At 37.3% G+C, this 15353-nt stretch overlaps 1 protein-coding gene across 1 annotated transcript; it reads left to right on the plus strand.

Annotated features, from left to right (window-relative positions):
- Positions 1–698: 698 nt before the first annotated feature.
- On the plus strand, positions 699–9278 carry LOC145501187 (uncharacterized). The gene is made up of 4 exons (XM_081480714.1): positions 699–947; positions 3391–3728; positions 7014–7208; positions 8793–9278. The coding sequence occupies exons 1-4, from the start codon at positions 806–808 to the stop codon at positions 9126–9128; spliced, it is 1011 nt and encodes a 336-aa protein (XP_081336840.1). The 5' UTR covers positions 699–805; the 3' UTR covers positions 9129–9278.
- Positions 9279–15353: the final 6075 nt, after the last annotated feature.

Genomic DNA, 15353 nt, shown 5'->3' on the forward strand with positions numbered 1-15353 from the left:
AGCAGCGTGGCTCTCTTCATACGTTGGACAATTAACTAGGTTTTCACAAAATTATCCCAGTCGCATAGCGACGGAGGCAGTTTTAACAACTTTGAAGCAATTGCTCTAGTTATGTAAAGCAAACTGATCGCATCCTTTGTAGCTTATTCTTCAGTATAGAGAGTAATATTATGAAAGGAAATGAACAGCACGCAGAGGTGAAGATTGGCTTGGCAACGTATCATCAGTCAAATACGCATTATTCGACTATTTTACATCACAGTGAAAAAAATCCATCGATTTGAAGACATCTTACTTTCAAATCAATTTAAATTTAATCAGAATCGCCACGTTTCTTAGCTGTTGTATATACCACACGCCGCGTTTTTCTCTTTAATTTGCTTTTTTTTTTTTTTTTTTTTTTTAATAAGAGAGGATATACATCTTAAAAACTAAAAGTAAGTGCAAGTGTGGCCGATCGGATATTAGAGTCAAAAGACAATCATACCAAAAACCTGACGGTGAGGCGTGCGCTCTTTAACTTAACAATATACAATCATGTTCTCTTTTTATTTGTATTTTTGTTTTTATTTGAGAATTTAGAAGCCTTTCTAGTCAACACTTTACTTTCACAGTGCTGCTTCTTCACCGTATGTTATTTCTCCGCACATCTTTCCTTATTATAATTAATTAACTTACACATCATAGGCCTGCTGACGAATGCTAATACCGTTCCCTTTTCACTTCGAGGAAAACACTGAAACAAACCGACAAACTAATGGCAATATTTGTGCTTTCTTATTCCACGTAGTGGTCAGTGGATGTGATGCTAACAATGAAGTTGACTAGTTACACCATAATTTGGCTCACCTTGCTAGGTTTGGGGATCGCATTATTTTTGATGAATTATTTCACGTGGCCCCAGAGCAGGAACGATTTCCCTTCGATCTACCAGCTAAATGATTTAGGTAAGTTTTAGAAGAAACGTAAACTGCTATTTCAGTGTTAGTGATGTTTTTAGTACACGCTATAATTTTCTCTCTCTTTTATGTTTATCTATGCCATTCTTTCGCAATGGAATTAAAATTGTGCAGCCTATCGCTGACTAAACAAGTTCCTTTGTTATTATGCACGAGTCTAAGTAAAACGTACAGAAGAGACAGAACTAAACGCGACCGGAAGAGTCCAGCGGTACAATGATGTTTGCCGCTAATTCATGGACTGTTCTCCAGCCCATGATTACATACCAGAGCCATGGAGTTACGGGTTTCTCCGGCGGGAAAAGCACTCAGGATCCTAGCCTGAATATCAAGTTGGGTTTTTGCGCCTTTCATGGAAAAGGGCATAGCCTTCAGATCCCTCAATGATCAAAGAAAACTGACAACATTTTTGCTGATGTCATTGATAACAAATTGCCTGAACAGCATCCGATTTAAAGTATAGACAAGACATCGAGCTAGAAAAAACAAATTACAGGACACCACTTTCAAACAACTTGTGAAAACCCCACTACTTTTTTCAACGTATGAGGCCATATTCCATTCTTTAAAAAATAATAATGATGTTTACTACACTTGCATCGAGCCAAATTTTCTTGTGTGAGTTAGTCCTTTGTTAAAGAACAAAAATTGATTATTTTTAAATAAAACTGTTTTTGGAAATTCTTGATGGAAAAACTCAGTAAACATTTAATCTGCAAGTGCTTAGAATAAAATTATCTAAATGAGAACGTTTTCATTAAGGTTCGTAGCTGGTGTTATTTAAAGTGGAATGATTATCTTTATTTAGGTTTATTGTAACGACCAGGTAAATTGCTAAGATATGTTGTACCTGACCATTTTTCCTGGAATAATTTATTGTTATCACAGTATGTTTTGTTCTTAATGTTAAGTTTTATTTTCTTCGATGTAAAAGCACAGCAAACCTAACCTCTTTAGCAAAGGTTTCAGATGGACAATTTTAGCTCATACTAAATATCTCCTAGTAACACGGTAATTAAAAAAAAAAGGTGTTACTCGCAGAAAACCGTTTGGAAGTCGGTTTCATTAAAAGAACTTGGCAACACGTACGTTTGTACCGATGGCACCTATGTGTATGGATTCCTGTTATTGAAAAGTTCTACCGACTACTTAAATATTAAAATGTGGAAAAGGCGTAACCAGTAGGGCCGCCTTTCTTCCTCAATAAGTAAGCCTGAGTTGTTGTTTGACAACGATTGTACAACAATCTTTATTCGAGTTTTGAGTCTATACATTGCTGTAACTTATATTTTCATTCAATTTTGAAAAGATCATTGCTGTAATTTTTATATTGCTCTCATTGTTTTATTTTGGCCAGACTCTATTGGATCATAAAGAAAATGTGAAATGAAAAAGATTGCGACTCTTGTATTCGTTCGAAGGAAAATATGGTAATGATTCTCGTGCGCAAGCGTAGTGCCGTTATGCATGGGCTGTGTAAGTTCTTATGCAAGCCTAGATGTCAGTTTGATACTTGACTGACAAGTGTCGACGAGGTCGGTATAAAAGAACGAGAGCAGAATCTTAAGTTGAGAAGTGTAATAGCCGTTGAAAATAGTGAAACACCAGGTGTAATAAAGAAGACGTTTTTAACAGAAACGAAAGCGTTTGTCTATTTGTAAACGAGATCGTTTCCCCCCGAAAATCTTCTTTTTACACCTTACGTCGTATTCCTCACTTGTTTGCATTTCATGTATATGATTAACTCACTTCATTGGTCAAATATTTTTTCTGTCTTTAAATTTGCTTGTTTTCTTTTTCTCAAGAGAAACAGAAGCTGAAGTATAATTCTTCGTACGATAGCGTTGAAACATTCGTGTTGTTAGTTGATTATGGAAGAAGTGGCCACAGTCTTATGGCGCCATTTTGGACTCTCATCCAGAAATAATCACTCCACACGAGTTCGACCTCCTTAAAAAGTTTAACAGATTTTTTAATGACCCACAAAGGGAAATGAAGAAAGTAACAGTCGAGAACTCCGGATTTTTTTCAAACTGCATTTTGTCTCACGAAGCTAAGATAAGATAAGATAAGCTAAGCTAAGCTAAGCTAAGCTAAGCTAAGCTAAGCTAAGCTAAGCTAAGCTAAGCTAAGCTAAGCTAAGCTAAGCTAAGCTAAGATAAGCTAAGATAAGATAAGATAAGATAAAATAAGATAAAATAACTGAGTTAGGAAAGATATGAAAAGATAAGATAAGATAAGATAAGATAAAATAAGGTAAAATAACTGAGATAAGAAAAGATATGAAAAGATAAGATAAGATAACCTAAGATAAGATAAGCTAAGATAAGATAAGATAAGATAAAATAACTGAGATAAGAAAACATATGAAAAGATAAGATAAGATAAGATAAGAACTTTACTAACGTGTCGAAGTTGTTCTTCTTTCCAGAGAAACTGGACCTCAAGCGCAATTCTCCGTACGATGGCGTTGAATCGTTTGTGTTGTTTGTTGGTTATCCTAGAAGTGGCCACAGTCTTATAGCCGCCATTTTGGACTCTCATCCAGAGATACTCATTCCAAATGAGGTCCATATCCTGGCAAACTTTAAAAGCTTTTATAAGGACCCAAATGAGGAAAGTTACAGTCGAAGACTCCGAATTTTTTCTGCGTTGCACTCACATTCGTACAGTCAATCCATACAAGGGAAACGTTCCCCAAACAACAGACTTGGTTATTCCTACTATATTCCAGGAAGCTGGCAAGGACAATATAGAAATCAAATAAAGGTAAGTAAAGTTACAGAGCCGTTAATAATCTTAACAATTTTTAAACTTAAATTAATAGAATTTAACAGTTTGGATAGTTTCAGCGGTTTCACTGTTAGAAGACCTGACCAGACCATCAAAATGGCTCAAAACTAATCAAAGTAATGAAAGAAAATTGCTAAAAAAGAATTTTAAAAAAACCGACAAAACTGGTGACCAGTAAAATATACATTTTGCCTATTGGGGCAGTAAAAGTCGATACTGGAAAAGCATTTGAATCAAAATACGGTTGTTGTGGATATATAAGGAACTGAGCACATTAGGTGTAGGACATGAGGCAGTCTGACTCGAAAACAATGTAAACTAAGCAATATACTGTCCACTAGCTGCAGGTAACCTCAAGATACTTAAAAGCGTTATTTCTCAATTTATTTATTTATTTATTTATTTATTTTTTGCAATAGCTATCTAATTTTTCGAGCGCTGATTGGTTCATTTTTATCATCAATAAGAGTACAGTCGGATTTTCATTTATGTTAGCTTTCAAGTTCAACTTTTAGCTGTCAAACTGCCAACTTTTTAACTAATGAGATTTTATGGACTTTTTTAAGTAGCCAATCAAAAAGCGAGAAATTGTATTGACAATGTTAGCGCCATTTTGAATAAATTTAACTTGTCTTTGTTTACGGCAAGTTTACGGCGTCTTTTCCCCTCGGCATTTGACTATTTTGGGGGTCTTGTTATTGTAAAATCAAATAGACGTAAGTTTTTTCATGCGTCTGCCCTCTTATTGATGATAAATTTCGTCATAACTTTGTCAAAGTGGCTGTGGGACCACAACGGGAAGGCGAGTGATTCCGCAGCCACTTTGACAATATCATGACGCAATTTAACATCAATTAGAGGACAGATGAATAGAAAACGACGTCAATTTGTTAAATGATGCATTGGTATGGGGATATGAAAGGCTGATACGATTTAAAAAGAAGCAATACCGAAGAAGAAGCTTGAAGAAGCAAGAAGTAATCAATTTTAAGAAGAAATTATCCTTGAATTGAGTTATGACAATATATAACCAAAAAAGAAGGGCTGTCTTTAACAATTATTCCAAGAGCGCGCCTTGGATACATAAACAATAGCCTCCATTTGGCGCGGAAATATGCTCGGATATTTGCCCGCGGATATTATCTGTTTCGAGAAGCGAACAGATTTCAGAGAGCGTAGCTCAAGGAAAACTGTGAGCTTGGATGAACAGATAATGTCCAAGGACAAATATCCGAGCGGATTATTGCGCCAAATGCAGGCTATTGTGTCTATTATCCTTCAAATATTTTTCGCAGTATGCGCAGTTTTGAATAGCTGGGGAATATTCGGTCACGTGATGTGTTTGGACCAATCACGTGCGCGCGAAAGTATTTGATGGATTATAAGAGATGATGGATAGCCAACGAGGCGCATAGCATTAAGATGGCTATGATCATCTCATATCCAAGAAGCGCGAGTGCAATAATTGTTTTACTAAAAATGCCCCCAAATATTAAAAAAAAAAAACATACAAAAAAACTAAAATAAAACAACAATAAAACGCTCTAACAGTTATGCATACGCTAACCATATTTGTAGAGCATGGTATAATCGCTCATATATCATGATTGTTAAGCCAATGGAAATTCTTCAATTACATTATTCAGTGATCCAGTTTTTGATAAAGTGTATTATTAAATTCTCAACCTCGGATAATGCAATTCTAGCTTTCTGGTTGGTTCACTGGATCTCGGTTACCTGCCATTATACCTGCGTTTGACCTTATATGAAAATGAATGCGGTAAATGTCGCTCGGCATAAACGTTTTCGCGGGGAGCCAAGTTTTGTCGACCAAAACAATGAATGAAAAAACGCAGACTCAGTGAGCTATCTACAGAAGAAACACAGGAAATTATGGACAATGTCGTCCCAGTAACAACAAAAAAGCTTCAAAGTTCGAGATTAGGTTATCTAACGGTACGTATACGTTAAGTTTCCCTTAAAAGTTACAAAATTAAAATATGACCGCCGAGATTTTACGCATTCATGAAGATTACTTAACAAAATCAATGTTTACCTTAACAGAATGGCTTGCGAGTTCTGTTGGCATCAAATTTTCCAAACCGACATAAGAAATGTTAAGAGAGGAACTTAATGTTTGTTTGAAGTGTTTTTATATGTCTACTTGGAAGAAAGATGGCACGTATTAAAAAAGTGCATCCTCGAAATCCCTAAGAACCGCCATTGATCATTTCCTTCGCACCCCGCCGCAACACAAACCGTTTTCCACTATCTCTGACGAGGCAAATAAATAATTAGAGCATTTGTAAAAGGCCTCAGGAAAACAGGCAGCATTGCCGGCGTAGTCCATAAGAAACCAATTTCCAATGAGCAGATGGGGAAACGCTTCAACTTAAGCTCGGTCGAGACCAAAAATCCGGAGCAGCTACAGAAGACGACCTAGTTTTATCTCGGTCTCTTTTTGGTTGACGAGGACGAGAGAATCAACAACAGCTAGCGCCAACAATTATGTCCTTGCAAAAAACACCTCAAGGAGTTGAGTGTTTTTAGCTCAACCGAAGTAAGCCCGGTTCCTTACTAGTCACGAAAAACCATCAGGATGGCCTCGGAGATTCTGAAGATGAATCTCACGTTCAGATAGTTTCTGTCCCTGACTTTGAATCTGGACAACACTGAGTTTCACACACACAGCTCGAAATGCCAAGGCTTTCAAAGAAAGGGAATCCTGAAAGAGCTCTTGTCGAGAATAATTTTGGCACAACGTCTGTGTCACATGGCGATCGGAATTTTCCGCAGCATTATTACAACGGCAATGTGCAATTGCACAGTTATTCGGCTCTCTTCTCCATGACTTGAACGCTTTTCAAACTTTCTGACCAGGGATATTTCTTCTTCATTTGATAGACGTTCCTTGAATTCTACTTGATTGTAATTTCATTCAGCAAATTCGCTTGCGTCGCTTTCAAATTCTTCATTCAACTCATTTTACAAACAGCGCGCATGTCATGTGATTTCCCACTTGTTGTTTTTGCCACATCGACTTCCGGCCGCCTAGTAAAATTAAAATCCAATAAAATTAAGCTATAACTTCCAAGTATATAAACGCACCTAGTTTAATAAAACAGTTATTCCATTCGTGCTTGTTGGATGTAAGATTGGTTATAGCCAAATCGGCCCTACGGGCCTCGTTGGCTATTTACCATCTCATTTCCAACGCGCGCTGATGGAATAATTGTTAATTATCTCCTACTATAAACATAGGTAATTGGAGACAAAAAAGGAAGCGGAACAGCTGCAATACTGGGACAACGAAAAGGCCTTCAAGACCTACAAGAACTACAAAAAACAGTGGAGGTTCCAGTTAAACTGATTCATGTCATCAGAAACCCGTTCGACAATATCGCTACAATATGCAAAAAATCTCGAGCGGTGCAAGATCAGAAAGCAAGGAACAATGTAAGCCAATTATTGAGTAGCTTGTTGGTGAATTCAAAATTGTATATATATATATATATATATATATATATATATATATATATATATATATATATATACAGAATTTAAAGTACGTTTTCGCAATCACAAATCATCCATGCTCACCAACAAAAAGACGTGTGAGCTTGCAGTCCATTTTAATTGTACTGGGCACGAAATTTCCGAAATTAATTTTATCGTCATCGAACAAATTACTAGCCAGGGGGTTGCTGCGTATATTGACAAGTTGTTATTGACCAGAGAGGCCTATTGGACCTCCCAGCTATTTACACTCAGCCCTCATGGTCTTAATAAAAGACGGGAATTTAGATCCAAAAATCGCGTCCGTTACAATACATAATTAGACTGACTATTATACACTTATACACTTAGTAATTAAGGCGCTTGCAGATATATTGTTGTAATCTCATCACTTACGCGTTCTTGTAAGTTGCCATTAGCTTGTTACAATACAGAATTAGACTGACTATTATACACTTAGTAATTAAGGCGCTCGCAGATACATTGTTGTAATCTCATCACTTGCGCGTTCTTGTAAGTTGCCATTAGCTTGTTACAATACAGAATTAGACTGACTATTATACACTTAGTAATTAAGGCGCTCGCAGATACATCGTTGTAATCTTATCACCCGGCGCGTTCTTGTAAGTTGACATTAGTTTGTTATGTAATCTATTATTTCAGGTTGCATAGCATTACGTAATTATATTTACATTTCTCTGATCTTACATATATACATGCAAATCTGTAAACTTACTAGGATTTTTAACGTTTTATTTTTTAACTTGTAAATATTGTTCCAATCTGAAGAAGGCCGAAGGCCGAAACGTCACATTAAAAGCCGGAACAGTTAGAAGTTTGCTTCATGACGCCTCATCTTACACTTAACTAAAATTCACATTGAAGCACGGTATCTTTTGATCCTTCTACTGGAAGTCACCGTTTGGAAAACCATATTATTCTGCCTATATATATATATATATATATATATATATATATATATATATATATGTGTGTGTGTGTGTGTGTGTGTGTGTGTTGTTTTTATATTACCCCTTCCTCCATCCCCACTTAAGCTTTATACTTTATACTATATAGCCAGGACCGAGCTGCACTAATTATAAGTGTAACCTTCATCACAACGGCCGCTTTCACGCAACTAGTAACAACGTTGTTACTGGCCTCGTTAAGCTTCTACAGTACTGTGACAGAATAGCCAACGCCAACGGCCAAATTTTTCTTTTCTTTTGTTTGTTTGTTTGTTTGTTTGTTTGTTTTTAAACAAGGAGCAAATGGATTTAGCTTTTGTTCAGGCCAGGAAAAAGTGGCCATACGTAATAAAGAGGTGACCATGTTAACGGAGTATACGTAAGGAAGGTTTCACTGTTATTGTGAAATTCGACGTACGAACTGGGAATTGTCTACCTGGTTCTTCCGTTTTATAAATCAGAAAGGAGACTGTCTTTTTGTATTTTTCCTCCACCCAAATGCGAGAAGCTCACTTGTGTTTACCTGACAAACTATATCCTATTTCAATTTTTCCAGGTACCCAATGCCAAGGCCTTAGACTTCTGCATCCACAAATACTTCAACCATGCTCGGACAGTCCAAAAGCTTCACGAGATGTCCAAGTATCCAATCCTTGATGTTTACAGCCGCGACATGATAGCAAAGCCGAGGGAAACTCTGCGTAAATTATGTGACTATCTTAATGTCACGTGTTATGACGAGTTTGTCACCTCAACGTTAAAGATTCTATATTCTAAGCCATCTAAAACCAGGTACTCAGTAGAGTGGACAGACGAACAGAAAAAGAGAGTTACTAATGAAATCAGCAAACTTAAGTTTTTGAAATCTTACTTTACATTTGACAGTGATTAGTACGAGCTGGGTTCTCAATGGAGGTCATTTCTATGTAAAAACAAAATATAGGCATAGGAATAGCTAAGAATACTTAGGACACTGTAAGCCGAGTAATTATCAAAGTGACTTTTATTTCAAGCAGTGTCTAGAACAGATTTAACCGTGAACAAGAATGGATTAAAGGATAATAGTGATAATAGAGGCAGTTTTTAAGGCTAATCTTAAGACTTATCTTTTTAAGCGTGCATTTGATTTGTAGTTTTTTACTTTTTATTTGTAGTCTAATTGTATTATATAGCGTATTTAATTGTTAGAATTTTAACTTTTAGGATTTAGGATTTTTGGTTTTTAAAGGATTAGGATTTTAATTTTAGGATTTTAAACTTAGGATTTTAATTTTAAAGTATTGTAAAGCGCCATGGACAATTAATGGAAAATGGCGCTATATAAATGTATGTTTATTTATTTTTTTATTTTTTTATTTATTTATTTAATCCCACGTATATCATACTGGTCTCGTTTTTGGTTGATGCAACACCGTAAAAAAATGCCCAATTATTGGCAAATAGGTTATAGCTCTTTGTGTGTAGGAAAAGACTGCCATATCAACTTTGAAGCCCGTTAAAAACACCCTTAATTTTAATTCTTAGGTTTAATAACTCAAAAATTAAGTGGCAGTCCCGCTAAAAGCGGTCCACTCGAATTCGGGACCAAAAATAATTTTCCTTCATTTTTTGTCAGTGAAAAGGGTTTGACACATATAAAAAAGCAATTTATTATTTTCCAATTCCGTATTTTTGCTTTGCTACGAGCCAAAATTGAATTTTAGTCGAACTGAGGTTGCCGACCGTGATCAGAAAGGTAAAATTCACCGATTTTGTGAAGCGTGCTACGTCGCCTAAAATGTAGCTCACGGAATTTCGTTTTCATTCGAATTTTAAGGTACATTCATTACTTTGACTGACGAAATATGGAAACTTTTCGAAAAATTCTAAGCTTACCAGCGAGGCTTGAAGACACCCCACTCCGAGGCCTTTGATCACCTACTTAAATTTAGCCAAATTTGACGGGGAAAATCTCAAAAGTTGGGTCTAAATGAAGCCTAAAAAGCACATCACAGTAAATTTCATACCTTAATCAACCGTTCTATAAGTTCAAACCGGTGGGTATCTCCTTGGATTGCACGCGAGAACAGATTAAAATCTGCCACAGCCAGTGTGTTTACATAGCTATCGCTTGTGTCAAAGCTCATTTGCATAACCCTAGCACCCGGTGAAAATACATCTTCTTCCGTTCAGGTTCGTTTGTTGACCTTCTGAGTAGTGCCAAATAGCTTCCTTTAATACTTGTGTACACTCTAGATCCAGTTTTGAGGTGAAGATTGCGTTAAAGTTGATCAATTCTCAAGACTTGCGAGACTCCAAAAGTAGATAATGGCGCCGGTCTGCAGAAATTAACCGTAGCCGTCGTCCTGACGCTTCAATAAATTCTGCCGCAGAGGTAGCACTAGGAGAAGAAGAAAATCGTAAGTTTTCATTTATCGTTTAATGGCAATTACTGAATCCTGTACTACTGCCAAGACTACTGGAAGCTTGAGGGCTATATGCCCGAATTTGAAAAACAACAACAACGAACACTTGCCGGTTGCATCGCTGGGAAATGAACCTGAATGAACACAACACGCTTGAATGGAACTATGTTTTGCGATGAATGATGGGCTTTACGCGAAACATATGGTTAAGTGTTGAAAGAAGTTGATAGTTATGCCCCATTTATGACCAAAACGGCTGAAAAACCGACCCTTTGGGACCGCCCATACCTAAATAGCCCATATAAGGGAGTACTTCCCGGGCACCAACGCTTGAGTCCCATACCAGTAAGAGTGCATGTCCCATCACTTAACCATATGTTTCGCGAGGCAGAGAAATCAAAGATAAACTATTTTTATGGCCAATAATTCTGGTGTCGTCGGAAAAAATGGGAAGCTTAGTAGTCCTATAAACACAAAGTGGGAAATCGGCCTCCCAACATCTGCACGCGCTTCGATATGGACGTTTTTTGGAAGGTTTCTTGGTCCCATCTTTTGAATTTCTTCCATTGTGTTTTCTATGAAAAACGAACGGCTGATAACGGGAAAGGAAAAGTGAATTTTAGGTCCATGTCTGCTTCCTCCCCCGTCATGTGTCAGCAACTCCTTATATTTTCCGAGGAAAGGTAGATAAAAATTGAAAAGGTGCAATGATTGTCGTCGTTCGGTCATACTGAGAAGATTGTACTAGTCCAAAAAATTAATGGGTGCCTTTTTCATTATCAATATTGAAATGAGAAAATCTTGCCAAATCTAATGATCGGCGCGCGGGGTAGAGGATTTGCCCTCGGCCCCTAGTAATTGGCCCAGAGGGGGTACTTCCAGAAAAGTTGAGTGGGGGTGTGCGGCCCACTTCCCAAAACCCTTACTCTCTTTATGACCAAAATCTGCGTCTTTTGCTACCCTAGTTATGACCTCACCAAAAACTCGATAACCTATTTATGACCGTTGCGGCTGACACAGTTGCCCTAAACATACGTTATGAAGGACTTTTGTTAAAGGTCTTATTGATAATGTTGAAAAAGTAGCTTCTGCTAAGAAACATACCCAATTCAAAACTAGAGTGCTAAAACCATACCCAATTTATAACCAAAATGGCCAAAATCGATACCCTATTTATGAAAAACCCTACCCTTTGGGGCCTTACATACAGATACCTATATAGCCCATATAAGGGAGTACCCCCTCAGGGGTAATTGGTCACGTTACAACTAGTGTGACATTTTGACGAAGCTGGTGCAGCTTTCGTTTTATAAACGGTCCGATAAACGGATCCCGAAGTGCATTTTATGCGCTGTGCAAGATACTAAAAGACAGGCATCAAGCATAAAACAGAAGTAAAGCCCATCATTCACCGCATAGTTCCATTCAAGCGTGTCGTGTTCATTCAGGTTCATTTCCCAGCGATGCAACCGGCAAGTGTTCGTTGTTGTTGTTTTTCAAATTCGGGCATATAGGGGACCGTTCATTTTTTATGAGGGAGGGGGGGCTGGTGGGATTTGGGAAGCACCATTTAAAAATCGCATGACCCCCCCTCAGCTTACCAATTTTTTCACGTGGCCCCCCCTTATAGCGGTCATTTTTGGGGATGACCCCCCCCCCCAAAAATTTAGATTTCAACTTTTTTAATATTTCTCTATTATCCCCCTACTTCACGTTTTGTGCTCACCGTGAAGACAATATTTACAATCCCTATACTACAGAGAGCTGTTGTTTGAAAAACAAATCAAAAGAAAGAGAAGTCAATTTCGGATCTCCTAGTTGTGGCTCGCCCTGGTCAGACCTGCGTGGAATTTGATGGTTTCCATGGCAACGTCAAAAATGATGGACAAACGATTGACAAGTCAAAAGTTCTGCAGAGAATGAAAAAACAGCTATTGGAAGTTTCAGCCCCTTAGAGTGAATCGTATTTTCAAAACTTTCAAAAAACCTTATAGGAGGGGGTTAACCTTATGTCCGAGGGTTAAAACATATACTACTATATTCCGTAAATTTTACGTTGCTAACATATATGTTATTAACCGAGCTTGGTCGGTCAAGATTGTAGGATAATGGCCAAGATCGTTTTTATAAACATGCTTATGAAAACCCCAAATTTGACACGGTTTTCATAAATTCAGACATATATATATATAAAAAGTTAAGATGCTTCGAGCCAACAGGGATGCCACGCGCCAGAAGGATCCAAAAGGATTCGTAGTCCAAACCTCGAGTAATGAAATTTGTAGGCAATTGTGGAAAACGAGGACGGACAACTTCGAGCGAAAAAAATATATATATACAGTAAAAAATCTAAGAAATCTAAAAAAAAGTTTAAAAATTTAATAAAAATAAACGTTTCGGTCAAAGACCTTCATCAGTTGCAGTGCAAGTGAATAATAAATTACAATAACCTTAAATAAGTTTACAGTATAAAAAGTGACATAATATTACAAAGATGATTACATAACAGGGCGTGGTAACACATGAAAACGAAAAAATTAACCAATGATAAACAATCGGTGATTACTAAGCGAGATATTAGGACAATGCGGTACAAAACTCAAAAGACACAAACCAAATAAGAATAAATAATCGAATATAATACAAATAAGATTAATATCAAAAGAGTAACGCGATTCGTCGAGTCAGCCGAAAGTGTGAAGGGACCCGCGTGTAAAATATTCAATGTTCAAAAAAGGCGGTCCCAAAATCCCCAAACAAAGCCCTTGAAACTATGCCGCGGCAAGGCACAACAGGCGCCCTAAACAGGGCCCTTAAACAACAATAATGTAATAAATTCCCCGATGGGGGCCCCTGAGAAAACCTAGCGCTAACAAAGCTAACAAGATCCAAGGTCAGGGCCTTTGAACACCTGAACTAAGATAACCGCCAAATTTGCAAGTTATTTTTGCGCTAATTGTAGTTTATTCTTTTTTTCGAGTGGAATTCCTGACGTTTATTCAAGCCAAAAGGTGCCAGAGAGAACAACTGTGCACTCCAATATGCCTCTTTAGTGATTAAAAGCTTTTCGATGTTACTTGTATTGTTTGCATTTATCTGCACTTGATCAATGCACTGGAAAGAAAAGTCGTTTAAGTCGTGCGGTGTTCTGTTGAAATGCACCGCTACCTCACAAGTCTTTTTCTTGGTCAGCATAGCAGACTTGTGGTTGCGAAATCTAACTCTAAAATCTGTTGTTGTAGAGCCAATGTATTGTAAGTTACATTTCTTACACGAAGCCAAATAAATGACATTTTTTGAATCACAGGAAAGTTTCAATCGTATCTTATAGCTCTTGCCTGTTTGAAAACTTTGGAAAGAATTTGATTCAACAAGGTAGTTGCGACAGAGATCACATCTTGTTCTTTTGCATGCAAAAGAACAAGATGTTGTCCGTCCTCGTTTTCCACAATTGCCTATATATATATATATATATATATATATATATATATATATATATATACATACATATATATACACACACACACACACACAGACATACATACATACATACATACATACATACATACATAGCCCATGAGGCGAAGCCGAAAGGGCTATTGACCCGTGGCCCTTGAGGGCGAAGGGTCTAATTGTTTTAGTATCACCCAACTCGTCGGACAGAAAAGGCAATAATAAAGATAGCAAATGCAAGTTGAAGAAATATTTATTTGGAAATAAAACGAAAGAAAGCGTCACGCCCGATGGCGCCAATTTCGCTACTCGATGACTATTACTAATAGTCCCCTAGTAGCGTAGCCAATCAAAATGCAGGATTTGCATTAGTCCACTAGTTGGGTGATACTATATATATATATATTCTTTCAGGATACAGCGGGCAACACTGATAAGCAAGAAATTAAAGTGCAGGAATTGGTAGAGTCACGGTAGAGTCTTCTGGTACTCTGTTACTCAATGACGTAACTGCATAAAACGGGCATCTTTATGTACATCGTGCTGGTTTTGGGGACGGCATTACTTACTTTTATCACGTGGCTTCAAATGCTAACTAGAAACTATTCGTTGCAGTACTTAAGAGATAATTTAAGTAAGTACTTAAAGGAACATATACCCTATCAAAACGCCATAGAATTGAATTAACTATTTTACTCCTGGGTTTAACAGTTACAAATTAAATAAATTAAAGGCTATCTTCTCAGTCGACAGTCTGGGCATAGTTAATGGAAGGAAATGGTTCTGAAGCCTGGCAAAAATCTTTGTTGTATGCTTTTGTTAGCTGTTTTGGAGGTTGGCCCTTCACAAAACCTGGCAAAATAAAAAAGATGGTTATGTGTGCTCATACAACTAACCAATTGAAGCATTGCGATTATGTAATTCATGCATGGTCAATGAGCAAAAGACAAAAGATGTACAGGGTCAGGGACCTTCCAACATAAATCTTAGCCTGTTTGTTTACTTCTTTGATGTTTACCGGATTTCTTAACCGTTTCCCTCTATTAACTATAGTCTGGATGACCACTGGTTATAGCTATAGTACTGACTGATATCGTTTCTTTTTTTAAAGTTGCCTTTATACTTTATTCTCCAGGTAAACGGAAACAGGACCTCAAGCACAATGCTGAGTATGATAGCAAAGCAAAACCATGTACTTTTCGTTGGCCATCCAAGAAGTGGCTGCGCACTTATAGCTGCCATTTTGATCTCTCATCCGG

Source organism: Orbicella franksi, chromosome 10 (assembly GCF_964199315.1).
Source record: "Orbicella franksi chromosome 10, jaOrbFran1.1, whole genome shotgun sequence".
In the NCBI taxonomy this organism is placed as follows: Eukaryota; Metazoa; Cnidaria; class Anthozoa; order Scleractinia; family Merulinidae; genus Orbicella; species Orbicella franksi.

What these genes read in the sequence shown, in the direction of transcription:
- LOC145501187 (XM_081480714.1), top strand. Translation starts at nt 806, where the DNA reads ATGCTAACAATGAAGTTGACTAGTTACACCATAATTTGGCTCACCTTG. An exon ending in AATATAGAAATCAAATAAAG is followed by an intron (nt 3,729 to 7,013) that starts GTAAGTAAAGTT and finishes CTATAAACATAG; the next exon opens with GTAATTGGAGACAAAAAAGG. An exon ending in ATCAGAAAGCAAGGAACAAT is followed by an intron (nt 7,209 to 8,792) that starts GTAAGCCAATTA and finishes CAATTTTTCCAG; the next exon opens with GTACCCAATGCCAAGGCCTT.